This window comes from Miscanthus floridulus, unplaced genomic scaffold (assembly GCF_019320115.1).
Source record: "Miscanthus floridulus cultivar M001 unplaced genomic scaffold, ASM1932011v1 fs_118_1, whole genome shotgun sequence".
NCBI lineage: Eukaryota > Viridiplantae > Streptophyta > Magnoliopsida > Poales > Poaceae > Miscanthus > Miscanthus floridulus.
Genome location: NW_027096215.1, coordinates 67601 through 86785, shown reverse-complemented (window position 1 = coordinate 86785; position 19185 = coordinate 67601). Strand labels below are relative to the sequence as shown.

The 19185-nt window shown below is 47.7% G+C and overlaps 3 protein-coding genes across 3 annotated transcripts; 2 read left to right on the top strand and 1 right to left on the bottom strand.

Moving 5' to 3' along the window:
* Nucleotides 1-3181: 3181 nt before the first annotated feature.
* LOC136530393 (peroxidase 40-like) lies at nt 3182-4734 on the top strand. Its single transcript, XM_066523138.1, has 4 exons — nt 3182-3499; nt 3646-3837; nt 4017-4182; nt 4283-4734. Exons 1-4 carry the CDS (start codon nt 3182-3184, stop codon nt 4732-4734), a joined length of 1128 nt encoding a protein of 375 aa, XP_066379235.1.
* Nucleotides 4735-10954: 6220 nt separating this feature from the next.
* LOC136530392 (uncharacterized) lies at nt 10955-12439 on the bottom strand. Its single transcript, XM_066523137.1, has one exon. The coding sequence runs from the start codon at nt 12437-12439 to the stop codon at nt 10955-10957; it is 1485 nt and encodes a 494-aa protein (XP_066379234.1).
* A 982-nt stretch (nt 12440-13421) lies between these two features.
* On the top strand, nt 13422-13982 carry LOC136530389 (uncharacterized). Its single transcript, XM_066523130.1, has one exon. The coding sequence runs from the start codon at nt 13422-13424 to the stop codon at nt 13980-13982; it is 561 nt and encodes a 186-aa protein (XP_066379227.1).
* Nucleotides 13983-19185: the final 5203 nt, after the last annotated feature.

Genomic DNA, 19185 nt, shown 5'->3' with positions numbered 1-19185 from the left:
CCCTCCAAAGGATCCAATGGCCACTGCCCTTCATTAGCCCACATCGTTGCCAGCTCACAGCATTGCCTGGCTGGATTAAAGTTATCACTTGGCCAAACGATGACAACGGCATGGGGAAAAAACTGTAACAACGGGATAAAGAGCATTTCTCTTATTGTTTTTTTTTCCGTTTACAGTATTTTCAAGAAAAATTGTGCCTATATTTCCTACGTAAAAGGATTCCAATGTCCAACTTTAGCACCTATTTGGCATAGCTCCGCTTCACCAGTAAAGCAGTTTTTTTCGGCTTTAGCTTCATTAGCAGCTTTACCGGTGAAGTTAAAGTTGTTCTTATGAACTGTTTGGCAAAACAGTAGATCTTTTTAAAACATGCTCTCACAAAATCCCACGCAAGACCCACCAAAGCGAGTTGAAGCTAGGAAAAGCTACTATTTCTAGCTTCATCTTACATAAATTGCTAGTGAGAGCACATTTTAAGTAGCTTCACATGTGAAGCTGTTTTGAAAGTACCGTTTGACACAAATAGATTCAAACAACTCATGAAGTTGCTCGAGAAGCTGTGTCAAAAGCGCCTTGGCTCTCTGTATAAGAGCATCTTCACCGGGTCTTCTTTTTCCAAAAAAATTGCTATAGGTAATTGAGAAAATAAAGTTTTAGGTTAAAGGTGGTGCTACTGTAGCAGATTGAGTAAACTCCATCCTCTTTTATTTAAGTGGGACCCACTTGTCTGTAAGTAGAACTCTCCTTTTTCTTTCTCACCCAACGCTCGCCAGTGCGATTTCCCACCACGATCGGGGCTTTAGCATGTCGGCCCTCCACGCCCTTGACCGTGCGACGCCATGTTGTCGCGGCATGGCCGGCCTGCGTCCTTATGCGCACGGTGCCCCACTGTGACTGGCGCCCACCCTCGCCAGTGCGATGCTTCGGCGCGGTTCCGTGGCTGGCCCCACCCTCGCCCGTGCAATGTGCCACTGCAGCGGTGTGTGGCCGGCCCCCGGCCTGTCTGCGTGGCACCTAGGCATGACAACATGGTCGGCCCTCGCTCCAGCGTAGCGGTGGTTTGCCAGTGACAAGCACCACCTCCCGTAGATGCGTTGATCCAACGGTTGACAGTTCAGGGAAGAAAGGGGATCGACAAAAATCTCTTATTCTTCCCCTTTCTTTGAGTGATTGACAACATGTTTGAGAAATTGAGAAAAATTATAGGGAATGGGGATCCAAAAGAAGGGGATCTATTAGAGCTAAAAAAAAATCCTACTGAATCCATTTTGTTATTAGGGGAAAGGGGATTGAGTTCCTCAATTTGGTGGAGATGCTCTTAGAGCATCAATTCCGTCTCCCACCTATGTATGTGAGGGTGGTGCTAGTGCTAAATAAGAGAATTGCCCTTGCTATTTTTTTGCATATAGAACTTCCTTTACAGTATTTTCATGTACATTGATTATACTCTTATACTCTTATGTCATGCACTTCATACATCTGTTAGGAAAACACATTCATGAAGCCCCTCATTCAAGAAGGGTTAAGAAATGAGAGTTTCAAGCCATATTATTTTTATCATAGGTACCAAAAAATTCACTTGGAAAGAAAATGTCTTTGGTTGGAATGCTTTTGGACCAGCTTCTTAGTGAAAAAAGCCTCAATAGAATCAAACACAAAATTTATGGTGGGCTTATTCTCCATGCGCTTCTCCCTCCTTTACTACGAAACCAATAAGCCCAAAAACCCATACAGTTTTTATAGCTTCTCTCGTCTTCCTCGCTCCGCCCGCCCCGCGCCGTCCCACCTGTGCCTCCCTCATCTGCCCTGCCTGTGTTGTCCTCACCCACTCACCCCACCTGCGCCGCACTCATTGGTCGTCCTCCAAAAGTGTGAGCTCCTCCCTTCACCGGTCTTCCTCTTCTCCGCGACCCCTCCTCCCACTTACCCCTACGTCCGATGTGTCTTCATCGTAGAGATCTGGCTGTGGAAGCCACCATAGGAGGTCAAGAAAAACCTGATGTGCCAAATGGTAAGTTTCTCCTGGCTTGAACTAGCTTCTTCTATGTTAAGTGGCTAGCTGTCATGGGGTAGCTGGAGAAAAGATGGTTTATCCTAAATTTATGTTGCTCCAAATAGGACTACTGGAGCTAGCTGATATACGAGTCTCGCACTACCAAAATGATGGAGTGTTCCTAGTATTTTTAAGTATTAATAAAACAATACAACTAGTCATAGTACATGGAAATCCTCGCTAGAAGGTATTTGGTAGGGAAAGTTTATAATAAATATTGAATGCTAAAACACTAGGAGAACCTCACATCACTGGAAGAAGTTGCAGATTCTGGTTGTGTTGAGATAGTACATTCATATTATCATGCATATATGCACTATATTATATGGATACAATCTTTGGTATTGACATTGTAGATTTAAACTGTGCGTGGATCCTATCTGATGCAACTAGTAGGTGCTGTTACAAGCTGAGCACTACGGAGGTCACAGTCGATCTCTCACAGAGCTAGGGCGTCCGTCCGACGGTTTCACCAACTATCATGCAGGTCGTACGACAGTTTCACCTACTGCACGTACCGGCGTACGTTCCCCGGCGCTCACCTCTCGAACACACTGGGTCAGTACCACTGCCATGCATGTGCTCCGTAGCTATGTTTCACAAGTTTGACCCCTTCGTGCTTGCGCATGCACCGGCTTAGCTGCTCAGCCTGCCAACTCCAACCATCACTTACATGGCGTAGCACGTACCTGGCAATCATTCACAGAGTGGCGCCCTAACATCATCGTATTCGTATGTAACAATGTTCCCAGTATCTGTGACCAGGTCAAGGATGCCATGCATGCATTTTCTGAGTCGGCTATCCACACAGTCACAGAGCCGAGAAACACCCCGAAAAAGTTAAATTTGCAGCGGAAACAGTAATAAGACACATCTATGTACACATCCAAGTCCAACAATTAATGTACTGCAGGAGAGCACATGCCCTTTAAAGCCAAAAAAAAAAGACTGCTTTCTCTGTGGCTTCATCACACCACACAGACGATCTCCTGTTGTTGGCCTATATAAAGATGGTCATGGAAGAACCCATAAGGTCATCAAGAACTCTCCCTGTCTCTACCACGAAAACAGCGAGCACTGACGGCTTATACTTTGCGTCAGTGCCTCAGCATCCAGCCATTGCATGCCATGGCTCACTCCACCACCTTGGCCCTGCACCTGCTGGTCGTCGTCGTGCTGGCGCTCACCTTTGCTGCCTCTGCCAGTGTCTCCGCCCCCGTCAACAAGTCGTGCGTCACAGGTAGCGCCGGCGCCAGTGTGAGCATCGGCTACGGCGGGGCAAGAGCCAGCGCCGGCGCTGGCGTGTCCCTTGGCGCCGACGCGTACCGGACCACCTGCCCCCGCGCCGAGGAGGTCGTCCGTGCGGTCGTCGAGAGGGCCGTCGCTGCCGACCCACGCATGGCTGCTTCTCTCCTGCGCCTCCATTTCCACGACTGCTTCGTCAACGTAATATGAGTTGATCAAGCTAGCTAGCTCCTCCAACTCGACCATCCACACATCACACACACATGCATGGTCGATCGATCTGCATTTTATATATATATATATATATATTTCGGTGACTTTGGCTGCATGCTGTTTTACTCTGTCAGGGCTGTGACGGCTCCGTTCTTCTGGACGACAAGCCGTTCTTCGTTGGCGAGAAGACGGCTGTGCCCAACGCCAACTCGCTCAGGGGCTTCGAGGTCATTGACGCCATCAAGGCCGAGCTGGAGCGGGAGTGCCCAGAGACAGTCTCCTGTGCCGACCTCCTTGCCATCGCTGCCCGTGACTCCGTCGTGGTGGTAAGGACGTACTAGCATACATATGCATGCATTGATCGATCAGGAGTTCAGGACACTTAGCTTCTTCTCAGTTACATCTTTTCAAGTCGTGCAAATAAAAAAGAATGTTCTAGTGAGTGATCATCGTTTGTTGCATCATCAATCATCATTAAATTGTCCGGCGGCGGCCGGTTGATCAGTCGGGCGGGCCGAACTGGGAGGTAGAGGTCGGCCGGAAGGACAGCCGCACCGCCAGCCTGCAGGGCGCCAACATCAACCTCCCAGCACCGACGTCTGGCGTCGCCACCCTCGTGCAGAAGTTCAGGAGCATCGGCCTCTCTGCCAAGGACATGGTCGCACTCTCCGGTAGCTCTCTTGACGAATCTCTGCATACTCGGCACACACATGTACGTACGTCGGTACGTGCAGACTAAATAAATAATAATTCACATGAATGTATACACAGGCGCGCACACCATCGGGAAAGCGCGGTGCACTTCGTTCAGTGCGCGCCTTGCCGGCGTCGGCGGCGTCTCGGAAGGCGGCGCGGGCGCGTTCAAGGACCTGACCTTCCTGCAGTCGCTGCAGCAGCTGTGCACGGGATCGGCTGGATCGGCGCTGGCGCACCTGGACCTCGCCACACCGGCGACCTTCGACAACCAGTACTACATCAACCTGCTCTCCGGCGACGGCCTGCTGCCATCAGACCAGGCGCTAGCGTCGCCGTCGTCGGGTGCGGGTGCCGTGCCTGGGGTAGAGGCGGACGTCGCCAGCCTCGTCGCCATCTATGCCTTCGACGCGTCCGTGTTCTTCCAGGACTTCGCGGAGTCCATGCTGCGGATGGGGAGGCTTGCACCCGGCGCCGGCACCAGTGGCGAGGTCCGCCGGAACTGCCGGGTGGTGAACAGCTCCGGCTAGATCCTGTCACCAAGTTGCCTAATAATAAAGCCATGCATGCTCACGCTCAATTATCTGGTCCATGCGGCTTGCATTGCTGCTATGTTATCAGCTAGTAATTCAGTCCAATAAGCTTGTTTCGTTTCAATTAATTTTAGTTTCTGCTTTGACTTTATTTGGCAGCATGCATGGTAATTATGGCGGCCATCGTTACTATGTCATGTACTCTCTCCGTCTATGTGATGCAGACTCTCTGTCTCAAAATAAATAATTTTCTGAGATTTAAACTCTATCGAAAAAATAACATTCCACAAAAACATGAAACGCCGCATTCTAATGTGGATACTAATCACAAATGCATGCCCAAATCTATGAGATATGAGACATGCATCCTCCGTGATAGGAAAGAATATGAGCTTATATGCGTCTTTTGTCAACGTCCTTAATCTATTTAAAAACTTTCAAAAAGTTATTTATTTTTGGGATGGAGAGAGTAATGATGTATGCAAGCCATCTCAGAAGTTCCAAAAATTTGATAACAATCTGGAGGTTACTAAGTTTGAATTAATTTTAGGGAGCATCTTTTTTCGCTCAAGCATTATAATTCTCTTTCACAAAAGATGGAATAGCAGAAACTTGCGATTGATAAAGGGAATTTAGATCAATTTGAGTGTTTTGGATATATCATCTAAGATGTGAGGGTCGGCGATCTATTTCATTCAAATTTTTGGAAAACAAAAGTGGTTTCTTTAAGGAAAGCTTACGAGCCTTCAAGCATTTCTAGCTGATTTCTACGGCGTCAGATCTGTCTTCTGTTCTAATACCTCCATCCCAAAAATGGTGCAATTTGGGATTTGGATTGAGTCAAACTGTTGATGCGAGTATCTGTCCCACACGGAACGAAGAACGTTGCAGCGGAAGCATCCAAGGTCGATCTAGCCAATCACAGAGCCAGCTTGCACTACAGGAATCGGCCTCTTTGCCGACTGCCGAAAGCAGTCGGCAAAGGCTGAAAAACGGTCGGCAAAGGCTTTGCCGACCGTTTTTCGCCTAGGCAGTCGGCAAAGGGGTGCCGGGAGAGAAGATGTCGGGAAAGAATTCTTTTCCGACTGCCTTCCGGACAGCAGTCGGTAAAGGCTTCCCCGACGGCCGTATAACCAGTCGGTAAAGACTCCGTCGCCGTCCCGTCCCGTCTCCTTTGCCGACCGCCTTCCTGGCAGTCGGCAAAGGCTTTCCCGACTGCCAGGAGAAAAGCAGTCGGCAAAGGCTTTCCCGACTGCCAGGAGAAAAGCAGTCGGCAAAGGATTTACCGACTGCGAGGGGAAAATCAGTCGGGAAAGCCTTTGCCGACTGCTTTTCTCCTGGCAGTCGAAAAAGGCTTTCCCGACTGCTTTTCTCCTGGCAGTCGGCAAAGGCTTTGCCGACTGCCAGGAAGGCGGTCGGCAAAGCTGGAAATTTTTTTTTTCTCTTTTCTCTCCTGTTTTTTCATATACATATCACACTTTAAAGTACACAGATCACACATTTATATATATAAGCCAAATGCACGCATATATAACACGAATTCACATATAGATCACATCCAAGCATCCATAAGCATTAATATCCATACAGTCCACAGATCATCGAAACATAAAAAACAAGTGCGCAAGTCCAACATCAAACCAAAAGAACTTCACTCCTCGTGCGACCCACGGTCCCTATGCTCATCCTGAACTGAAGGCCACGAAGACCATGAGGACTGGCCTTGCTGGAGCGGCGCCGACGTGTAGCGGTGCTCCCACCCGGTGTGCGCGTGGTGGGTATGTGGCAGAGGGTAGCTCACCGCCGCTCCGGTCCCGTACTGTGGAGGTCGAGGAAGACCGCCACCCGGAGGCCCGAAGTATGTCGGAGGCGAAACAACCTGCCACCCAAGAGAACGTCCATCTGGAGGAGTCGGGTTCGAACCCGCTGACATTGACTGCACAAAGTAGACATGATCTCATTAGTAGCTACACAGACCTCGTGAAAACAATGGAGACCAATATATATAGTCACCGTACTCCCCGTAGGGTCAATAGGTGCTGGACCGAACATCGTGGCGGGTAAAGGAGGCATGACAGCACCAGGGATCTGAATGCTCTGAATGTAGCTGGCAAAGTCCTGCCTCCAGCGCAAAGCCTCCTGCCGATGGGCCTCCTCTCTGGCCGCTATCTCCCGCCGATGGGCCTCCTCTCGGGCCTCTGTCGCGGCCCGCAGCTCGGCCAGCTCGGACTGCAATGTCACACCCAGGTAATTAGGTACATATGTAAAACCAATTAACGAGGAATGGAACTGAAGGTACCTGAACCGCTGCCAACGTGGACGGCTGCCGACGGCGTATGGGGACGTCGGAGGTCGTGCTGGTGGACCTACGAATCTGACGAAGGCTAGGAACGTTGGTCAGATCGATTGCGTTGTTGGCAATCGAGTACTGGCCGTGCGGTTTCCCTCCTCCCGTCCTCATCACGAGGTCTGTGTCTAGGGGCTGCTGGGTTGGATCGTAGTCCGGACCATAGCGCTGGCGAGCCGCCTCGGTGTACCGGGCCATCTTTTCATAGACGTTCGGGTTGGTGTACGCCTCGGGCCCATCTGCCGAGCTGAAGACGTTGTTCGGATCAGACGCTTTGCCCTTGTTCGACAAAGCGTAGCCCTCGTACAAGTTGATGACCTGCCCGTCATGGTAGCGGGACTGCAAGGAACACACAAGGACGATTACACGTAATGAGATAGAATAAATAAATAAATAAATAAATAAATCGACAGAAGCTTACCCATGCGTCACAGTACTGTCCGAGGGAGCGGCTCCCTTGGTGGTGTGCCGGCCCTTGCCTCATCTTGGCACGTTCACTTCGACTGCGACGCTCCTCATACGACTCCGGCATTCTCCAGGCGTCCACAATGGCCTCCCAGCAGTCCATGTATGTTTTGCACCATTCAGCAGGAAACTACATGACATGGCAGAAGATGAATCAGTAGTAACGTCTTCTACTTCATTTGCATGGAAGGAATCATAAGCAATGTTCCTTAATTACCTGCATGTAGATGTCCTTGGCAACGTCGGTCTCAGGGTAGTGGAGCATCTTCTTGGCGTCCGCGGGTGGCAGCCTCTCAAGCTTCACGTCAGCGTAGTAGGTGACGAGGACTTGGACGTGCGCCTCGTAGTACATGTCCTTCACCCGCGCCATGGCGGCCCGGTCCTGCACCACCGACGCCCGGTCCTCGTACCCCTCGTCACATGTGAACCAGTCCTACATGTTTCATTAGTTCAAAAACGTCCAGCGAATGTGTATCGACAAAGCAGTGCAATAAGAACTCACCCAAAACTCCATCTTGATCTTTGTCGCGATGGGGACCTCGTGTGCGTCCTTGACTTTGTAGAAGTCCGACCAATGCCAAGGCACCACCTTGGTCCCGTCGTCGAGTTCGATAAGGCCAGGGTAGTGCTTCTTAATCAGGAGGCCCAGCATGCCATTCGGACTGCGTGCACCACCCCCGCTCACAATCTGCCAGCCTCTGCACAAGTCAGTAAGAAGAATTGTTAGTCTGAAGTTTTAATGTTAAACATGTCATATGAATAAGTCGTAAAAACATAAATGGTTACTTACTTAGAACCTTCAGGTCAAATCACAGGACGGTGCTCCAAGGCGATCGTCGCTCTAGGGAGACGTGTGATCCCACGCTGGTAGACCTTGCGCGAACCTGAGGAAGTCGAATCCCCTGGTGTCTCCTCCTCCCCCTCCTCCTCCTCCCCCTCCTCCTCCTCGCTGTCGTCTTCGGTCTCCTGCACGTCGTCTGAGGGAAAGAGCTGCTGCCTCGCTGTCCTACGACGTGACCGAGTCTCCTCTGACGTCGGCACCTCCAACGCCTCGTCATCGATGCCTGTCGGTGTCGGGGCCCGTGCGTAGATCGACTTTGTGTTTCGCCGCGGTCTACTTCCGCCCGGCATTTTGTCCTATGCCTGCAAAAACAAAGACAGAGATTAAACCAATTAGCACATGAATTAGAATAATAACAAAGTAATAATAACAAAGTAATAATTGCAAAAACAAAGTAATAATTAAACAATATAGTATATACATGAATTAGAATGCATCTCCACGAACGATAGTGGTTGGCTCCACATCATCGCTATCATCATCATCATCATCATCATCATCATCATCGCTATCACTCCACTGGAAATCCTTGCGTGCCTGAGCTGTACTGTCCTCAACACCTAGTTCGCGACAAGCCCTCCATTTCTCTAGCATGATTATGTCTTCAGGATCTTGCACTACTTCACCCTCATCCTCATCAACCTCGTTGTCTACTTCCATGTCCATCAGCGATTCAATGTCTATCGACAAATGGCCATTTAGGCCCTCAGGAATATAGAACTCTCCGTTATCTGCCGTTGGGTCAAAGTTGTAATCATCATCAGTTGGGACAGGCAATTTACCGCGTGGCGATACCGAGTGCACAAGGAACCAACCCTTAAGCCTCTTATCGTCCTGGCACGCCCATGGGAGATAGTAAACTTGCGTGGCCTGTTGAGCCACAATGTAGACATCTTCACCAGCATAGACGGAATCCTGTCGAATTTCAACTTGCCCAATGTCATCTTGTCTTCTAACTTCATTAGGATCGAACCAATGACATTTGAATACCACTGGTTTAAGTTCTTTCATGCCCTCAAAGTGGAGCTCATATATTTCTTCGACTATGCCATAATAGTCGAGATTGTCGTTGCCGGACGTACGAACTCCTGAGCATGTTGTCTTTCGGGTGGGCCGACTATCCTCATAGCTCCTCGTGCGAAAGCGATAGCCATTCACATCATAAACGGTGAATGTTTCCACCCTAGATGTAAAGCCCTGTGCAACCTGTTTCAATTCATCACTCATTTCTTTATCCGTGCGTGCCTGCAAGTTGAGACCAGATGGATCGCTACATTACTCGCTCCTAGGAACAAAGTGGAATCTCAAAGTTCAAAAGAGGTAAGTTGTGTCGTACCTTCGTATGGAACCAAGAGATAAAATCGGGATTGTTATTTTTGAGAAGACCGTCTTCTTCTTCGTTGGTAGGAGGTCTATTCCTTTTCCAGAATTGACAAATATACTCCCTGAAAAAACAAGAGAGAGGATGTCGGCACGATAGGTGGAGGATATTGACTGCATATGTAACTAGCTTGCAGGTAACTAGCTCATTGAGACTTACGTTCGATAAGGAACCACTTCATCAAGGTTCAATAACACGTACATCATGATAGTGTGAAACTCATGTTGCTGTAACGTCTTGCAGGTAGCTGTGCTTCCCCTTCCGAGTTGCCCTTTGAAAAGGCTGAGGGTAGATAAACTCCACTCTTCGTTGTAACGAGGGGTTGTGTTCTCAGCATAGTATGCCTTTGTGAAATTGGACACCTCCTCCACTCTGAATGCCTCTGCCACAGAAGCCTCAATTTTGGCTTTGTTTTTACACTTTTTACGAAGAGTCTTCAAACACCTCTCGATTGTATAGCACCAACGAGCCCACACAGGCCCCCCAGAAGTGCCTCACGCGGCAGGTGCAAAATCAGATGTTGCATCGGCAGGAAGAAGCCAGGAGGAAAGATCATCTCCAACTTGCATATCAACTGAGGTGCAGCATGCTCCAGCTCAAGAATCACTTCCCGAGATATCTCACGGGCACAAAGCTGGCGGAAGAAATAGCTCAACTCTGCCAAAACGCGCCACACTGGCTCTGGGAGGTATCCACGGGTCATCGCAGGAAGGAGCCGCTCAATCCATATGTGGAAGTCATGACTCTTCATCCCTAAGACTTTCATAGTCTTCAAGTTCACTCCCCTACTCAGGTTCGCCGCATACCCATCAGGAAACATTAACGTCTTGATCCACTCAAGCACTTTCTTCCTGTCGCTCCTTTTTATGATGTAATCGGCCGGGCCCCTTCTCCAATTCTTGCCTTCAACAGGTGTCTTCATCACGTACTTTGGTCTATCGCAGATCTCCTCCACGTCTAGTCGAGCTTTAACGTTGTCCTTCGACTTCCCCTTTATATCCATGATTGTAGCCCAGAGTGCCTCGGCGACATTCTTCTCTGTGTGCATTACATCGATGTTGTGTGGAAGAAGAAGGTCCTTGAAGTAGGGGAGCCTATGCAAGCCTGATACATGGGTCCACATGTGTGTCTCACCATATCCTTTGAAACCACCATTGTCTGGATCAATTTCCAAAGCCTCCAACTAGGCAAGGATCTGTGCACCGCTCATAATCTCAGGTTTGGGGTCGGTGACTTCAACACCTTTTGTGAAGTGCTTGGTGTCTCGTCTAAACTCATGGTTGTCATCTAGGAATTGACGATGTTTGTCAAAAGACGAATACTTGCCACCCTTCTTGAGCCAGGTGAACATCACGGTTGCCTTGCATGTTGGGCAAGGGAACTTCCCGTGAACACACCACCCACTGAATATGCCATACGCCAAGAAGTCGTGCAACGAATACTGGTACCACACATGCATTATGAAGTTCCTCTTTGAAGCTCGATCGTATGTACGGACTCCCTTCTCCCAAGCACGTAGCAATTCATCCCATAGTGGCTGCATGAACACACCCATATTGTTGCCCGGATGTCCAGGTATTATCAGCGACAAGAAGACGTTCTTTGGATCAAACATAACGCCGGGGGGGAGATTGAGGGGTATCACAAACACGGGCCAACAAGTGTACGGTGCCGCCATCATTCCATACGGGTTGAACCCATCAGTTGCGAATGCTACACGTACATTCCGAGCCTCCTCTGCTTTCCTCGGATGTTGGGCATCGAAGTACTTCCATGCATCACCATCCGATGGGTGTACCATGTTGCCACTGTATCGTTTGCCATTCTTGTGCCATCTCATTTGTTTCGCGGACTCCTCCGTCATGTACAGCCGTTGCAGCCTCGGTATGACAGGAAGGTACCGTAGGACCTTCTCTGGGATCGGCGACTGTTTCTTCGTGCCATCACTACGCTCTACCTCCACAAACCTAGAGGCTTTGCACTTTGGACAGTGTGTTGCGCTCTCAAGGTCTTCCCCCCTAAATAGGACGCACCCATTAGGACAAGCATGGATCGACTCATAGTCCATCTTAAGTGCACGAAGGAGCTTCTGTGACGTGTACTCATTCTTCGGCAGCTCGTGACCCTCCGGAAGCATTTCCCCAAATATTTGCAACATGAGATTAAAGCCTTCCCGACTCATGTTCAACTGCGACTTCAACCCCATTAGACGTCCCATGCATTCCAGTTGCGATAGTGTTGTATACTTGTGAAGTGGCTTCTTTGCCGACTCCATCATTTCATAGAACGCCTTTGCGGTTTCCTCTGGATCCTCCTCCACCAATCTTTCATTGCCACGTGCCTCGTTGAAGTCTACAATCATGTCATCCACCCCGGCATCGCCATCAAACTTCTCGAGCTCTGCTCTCACCTCCTCTCTAATACGGGCTTTTTCACCATGGAAGATCCACGTCTTGTAATCTTCCACATAGCCGTTTCTGTACAGATCTTTCCAAATCTCATCCTTTATTTTTCTTTTTGAGTTCTTACAACTCCTATAGGGACACGGCATCCGAATCGACCCTCTAGCAACCGGGCCAAATGCTTGGTCTAGGAAATTAGAGGTCCCCCTAACCCAATCCTCGTCCTTTCTTGCAAAGCCCGTGTACATCCAATCACGGTTAGCCATCCTCTGTAATACATATGCATAAGCAAGTAGTAAAACCAGGCATTGCATCTACATGGCGTTCCTACCTGCTAATAGGTGAAGGATAGGTCCTAATCCCACCCGCGGATGCGTAGATGGGTTAGCTTCCATGCATGCCCACGTCTGAATCGGAATTTCGGCAGCACCTCCCCGCTGTTCTCCAGATACACGTCCCCGTAGGGAGTGTGTGTATCCGGAGAACAACCGGGAGGTGCAACCGAAACTACGACTCAGACATGAGCAAGACATGGAAGCTAACCCATCTACGCATCCGTGGGCTGTCCAAAAAACGTGGACAATCCGAAACAGATACGGTTGGAAGTACTACTTCCAACTGTATCAATTTCGGATGGGAGACACCTAACTTGGTGACGCGACCTAGACCATGATACGGGAAGAGGGGTTATACCTAAGGTGTCGAGGTGACGCTGTGCAGGCCGACGACCAAGGCACGGGGCTACTTCGGATCCGCGCTTTTCTGAAACACAACAAAACAATATAAGTACAAATTTTCGGCAGAACCTCCCTTGTACGGAGAGGTTTCCAGAACCTGCAAAAAGAATTCAACATCACATACACGGCTCGATGGCCGACATCACATACACGGCTCGATGGCCGACATCACATACACGGCTCGATGGCCGACATCACATACACGGCTCGATGGCCGACATCACATACACGTTGACTGAACACATTCCTCACACAGCTCGTTGACTGAACACTTGTTTTCGTCTCAAAATTCAGCACGGTTCTAAGAGGGTGGGGGGCGCTAAATAATAGAAGGCTAAAAATGCAACTAGCCGTATACTAATAGATATTAACAAATAACATAAATGATGATATCTATTCAAAGTGCTCTTATGCCCTACAAGCTACAATATGACTGAATCACTAAATATTCAAAATCGAAAATAGAAGCTGATCTGGATCTCAGTAAAACAGTAGGCAGTAGCTCACCGAGATGTGCAGCTGCAGCAGAGATGACAGATGCAGGACTGCAGGAGCCAGGAGCAGGGGGGCAGCCGGCCAGTCGGGAGCAGGAGCCTGGGCGTGGCCGCCGGCCGGGCCACGGCGGAGGGCAGCCGGCGGGAGGCGGCTTGCCGGCTTGGCGGCTTGGGGAGGAGACCAAGAGAAGGCAAGGAGAAGAACGGGCGGCGCCGCAGCGGGCAGCGACAGGGAGAGCCCGGAGGACGAGCGCCAGAGGCCGGACGGAGTAGCTGGGAGGGGAGATGGCCGGCGGGAGGGGGGGTCTGGCCGGGCGCAGGGGGGACGAGGCCGGGGCAGGGCGGCGCTGCCGGCCGCGGCTGGCCACGGCGGGGCGGGGCAGCGCGCTGCGCGCGGCAGCGGCCGGCGGCGGCCGGCGTGGCGGGCCGGCGCGGCCGGGAAACGCGGCGGGGCGGGGCAGCGGCTGCCTGCGGCCGCGCGCGGGCGCCGGGGCGCGGCGGATCTGGCCGCGGCCGGCCGCGGCGGGGCGGCGCAGGGCGGGCGCGCGGCCACGCGGGGGCCGGCGGCGGCGCGGTGAAGGCGGGGGTCGCGGGGGCGGGCGCGCGGGTCGCGGGGGTGGGCGGGGGTGTGAGTGGATAGGGTTATCCCTTCCTTTTTTTTATTTTTTTAAAACAACAGAGCCTTTCCCGACTGCCGTAAAGCGGCAGTCGGCAAAGGCTTTACCGACTGCATACAGTCGGCAAATCCTTTGCCGACTGCCTCCCCACGGCAGTCGGCAAAGATTTTTTTTTTTTTGGTTTTTTGGTTCCAATTTTTTCCTGTGGGCTAAACATATTGTTTCAAGTACAATGTACAAATTTGGGACCTTTTGATGATATTTTGCTATATTTTATACAATTATTTTATTTCCTTGCATTTTCTCGCATAGTCCAAATTTAAACTGCAGGTGCATAAAATAATCAAACGCAGCCATTCGAAAAATAATATTCATGTTGAAGAGTGTATTTTTAGACCATGTACATGAGCCCACCCAAAAATTAGAAGGTCTTGTCCACGCGAGATGACAATCCCGGTGCGGTAGAAGTATTTTTCAATTATAAAAAATTCAAACGTAGTCTGAAAATCACAAAACTTGGCAAGACATCATGATATCGTATGTGGAGACTATGGTAAAAAATTGAAAATGTTTCGAATAAGTTTCGTCGTCTGATGTCCAAAACTCTGATATCTCACATGTGATCACATATGATACCACATGTGAGATATGGGAGTTTTGGACATCAGATGACGCAACTTGCTCCAAACATCGTCAAATTTTTACCATGGTATCCGCATATGATAACATGACACCTCGCCAAGTTTCGTGATTTTCAGACTTCGTTTGGATTTTTTATAATTAAAAAATACTAATACCGCATCGGGATGGTCATCTGTCGTGGACAAGACCTTCAATTTTTTGAGTGGGTTCATGTACATGGCCTAAAAATACACTCTTCAACATGAATATTATTTTTCGAACGGCTGCGTTTCATTATTTCATGCACCTGCAGTTCAAATTTGGACTATGCGAGAAAATGCAAGGAAATAAAATAATTGAATGAAATATAGCAAAATATCATAAAAAGGTCCCAAATTTGAACATGAGATTTCAAACAATATGTACTGCCCACAGAAAAAAACTGGGATAAAAAATAATAATAATAAAAAAATCTTTGCCGACTGCCGTGGTACGGCAGTCGGCAAAGACTTACTCTTTGCCGACTGCCTAACATGGCAGTCGGGAAAGAGCTTCTTTGCCGACTGCCTTTCCTTGGCAGTCGGCAAAGAGGGCAGGCCTTTGCCGACTGCTAACGGAGGGCAGTCGGCAAAGCCGACGGCCCGGAATTCCGTCCCGTCCGACCACTTTTGCCGACGGTCTGTCTTTGCCGACTGTCTTTTGCAGTCGGCAAAGACCTCTTTACCGACTGCCAGCCTTTGCCGACTGCCTTGGAGAGGCTTTGCCGACTGCCAGGCTCTTTTTCGACTGCTAGAGAAAAACAGTCGGCAAAGAGCCCCTTTGCCGACTGCCTGGAGAAAGGCAGTCGGGAAAGAGACTGGCAGTCGGCAAAGCCTGATTTTCCTGTAGTGTTGGACGATATCTGGATCTGGAGGGGCCGAAAAGCCTGTATAGTCGGCTTTGCCAACTAGTCGTGATCAGATAAAAAATTCCCCAAGTTTCACCTAGATTATGATATCAATCACACTTACATGGTGAAGAATAGTAAAGTTTACGAGCAAACTAGCAAAGGATAATCAAAGCACTTACGTGATAAAAGAGCGGCTAGATTCCGGGCAAACTAGCAAAGGAGTCGTTGAACCTCTTGCTCAGGAGGGACTCCGTCTAGGCAATGATGTCACCAGGTTAGCCTGGGTCAGTCAGTAAGCCTAGGACATCATCCTTGGTTGTCGGATCAAGCGATGAACATCAACGTGTGGTTGGAAGAAATTAGAGCAAAAAAGAGGTAGAGATGAGTAGATTGGTTTGTGTTTCCATTGTGTTGGATACCTCAACTGACCGTAATCCTCATATATAAAGAGTGTGGTCCTGTCCCACTAGAAAAACCTTCCCAACCGATCGAAATCCACAAGTTTCCTAGTTTTTGAACTCAAAACCCGCAAAAAGTTGGCGTAGCCCATCTCAAAGTTAGCTTAGCCGACTTTCCATGGCAAAGTCGCTATCCAAACTTCTAAGTTGGCTATCCCAACTTTCCTGGCAAAGTTGGATATATCAACTTTCTTGGCAAAGTCGGCTATCCCAACTTTTGTGGGGTAATTTTCTTGGGGTTGTAGCACTCATCTCCAGATTCTAAATTTGATGCTCTATATATGTTTTTTTACCATCTCGGTGAGAGAAACACAATAGTAAAGTTTAATTAACTTGCATTTTGAGAACTTCACTTCATCAAAGTCGGCTTAGCTAACTTGAAGATAGGTTTAGCCAACTTTAGTATTGTCAGCCCATGATAGTGCCAAAGTCGGCTATGTTAACCTCTAAGTCGGCTAGGCTAACTTTCCTACCTTGGTTCCATCTTTGGTCAATTTTTACGTGTCAATATATGGCCTCCTATTTTTTAGTGAAGCTTAAATACTAAAAACATTCTTCTAAGCCAATTTAGCCTAAGGGTGATGGTCAATAACTATTCATTGGCCATTTTTCTAAGGCAATGTTGTATATCGGCCACTGTTTGAATAACACTTAAGTTTCTTACCAAACACTTGAAAAATACTTCCTCAAGTACCTCCCATTGAGTACTCTTGGGAGACAATCACCTTGCAACTTAACATCTCCATTAAATATGAATTCCCAATCACCACTTTATTCACCTCATGGGCTTCTCCCATACCCACTCTAGCTTGATTAACATCCGAGCATTTAAGCAACAAATGTTTGGTGGTTCGTCGATAGAGCTCATCATTGATCAAACCATATTTAAATGTAACACACTGAACATTTTTATCAACTTTGTTAGTGCTTGGATCATGTAAATAATTGATAATGGAATTCCTTCAATAATTACCCAAATCGGTGTTAGCATCAATGCGGTTCTGGATAGGCCAAGTCGGTTAAGCCTGTCTCAAGGTCGCCTTATGCAATTTGGCACTTTAGGAGACTATCTAAAGGTCGGCTTAACCGTCTTTCTCTAGCAAAGTCAGCTATTCCTACCTCAAGAGGTCGGTTATCCCAACTCTGCTTGCTGGATTTTTTTTCCTAGGACCATAATTCCCTCGTCCAGGCTTTGAGTTTAATGTTCTATACACTGGTACCTTGCTCTTTATTTGAATGCTCTAGTCTATCACTGTTATACCTAGATTAGAGTAGTAATCGTTAGTGTAAGTGTGGTTCTTAGACTATGGTTTACCAATGTGTGCGGCTTGCTCCTCGGATGTGTGTTAGCTAGTGGATGGTGACAGCTCTAGTCTCTGTAGTCTCCACCACGTGTTTAGGCAAGTTCTTAAAACATAGGGCCCGAAGCTGTAATGACACAAGTTATCTTTTACGGTGCTTGACCGAAACAGATCAGCTCCGAAGTGAACCATCTTAGTAATCTCTTCCTTGATCTAATACCCTTACCATAAAGTTTCTCTCTACCCGTATCCTAAACACCTTGTTGTCATAGGACAAACTTGATTCTTAGTAGAACACTCACGTTGATACATTGGAATACTCCTAGGTGAAAGCTACTTTTGACAACCGTACGCTTGTGGTTTTACTTGTTTGCCACAGTTAGTGTCAACAATGTTACTCTTAAAACCATCTAAGCTAGAACAAAACTAGTGCAAGCGAACACAACAACATTGAGCTTAATCCATGACATCTTCATCCTCATCTGATAGGGGAATCATTGGAATAGCTACAACCTCTGCTTCAATCCTACATGCCACAAAAAACTTTAGTATCAGAGAAGGCACTTGGCATTTTAACTACATTCAACAAGGTAAATAATTGTCATAATTATCACCTACATGGTAAAGATAATAAAGATTTCACATTCATCCTAGTACAATATATACAACGACTAGTACCCACATAGGCTAATTACTTGTGTTTTACATACCAAGATTAGATATGAACCTAAGCAACAATAAATAAAGAGAGCATACTCAATTAGCTGGATATGTGCAACAACATTGCTCTATTTTGTCAAAGGTGGACACAATTGGCTAGTTGTACAACAATAGTAATATAATGCAAAGGAAAATGAGAAGAAAAAAGTCAAAAAATATATGCAAGAAGAAGCAAATATAGGAAATACAAGCAACTCGATACACTAACATCGGCCTTTCCTACTTCTAGGCTATGAATTACTTACGTTTTAGCAAGATTATATATGAACCTAAGCAACAACAAATAAAGAGAGCACACTTAGTTAGCTGGATATGTACAATCGTATTGCTCCATTTTATCAAAGGCGAACACAATTAGCTATAGTTGGATGTATACAACAGTACTAGAGATGAGCCTAAGCCCTCCTATACCTTCCTTGAGCTCCAACACACCACAAATGGTCGTTATGCCTCAAATGAGACGAGAGAGAGAGAGAGAGAGAGAGTCAACAAGGAAAGAAAATCACCAATTGAGAAGTGTTTTTTCTTTACCCCATAGATTGATGGAGATAGGGCTGCAAAGGCTCGTGGCTATTTTGGTCCTCGGTGTATCCAAAAGGTCATAGGATCAGCGAGGGGAGCAAACTCCGTCTTTTTCTGGTTCTCAGTGTATCCAAAAGGTCACAGGGATCAGCGTGGGGAGAAAACTCACGGTCCTTTTCTCACCTGTGTATTGGGCTGGGGTCAGGTTTGGGGTATCCACTCCAAAGGAGCCCTTAAACGGGAATTTATATCACTATTTGATGTGTGGACGTCTAAGCACAGTTCTCACTTTATTACCAACTCTCAGTTTTTTTTTGAAACTGGGACCTCTCAGTTATTGGTGTGAAAGGTAGCCGTCTAAACTCTTATTGCTCGTACCACTAAAGTTTTCACTCTCATGAAATAAATAAAATATTTATAAACTCATACACCTCATAATTAGTAATTACCTCGACCAAACGTATCGATATAGATTTAGGGGAGTCCCAATGCATAGTTTGTAAAGGTAGTTTCCAAGAGCAATAAATTTCAATATAGACCTAACTCTTCCTATACATAGTTTTTATAACAGTTTCTAAGTCTAGAAAGAATCTATCCCTAATAATAATAAAAAATAAAATTTCTAGCCACTTTAGATTTTCGTCCAACTCCTA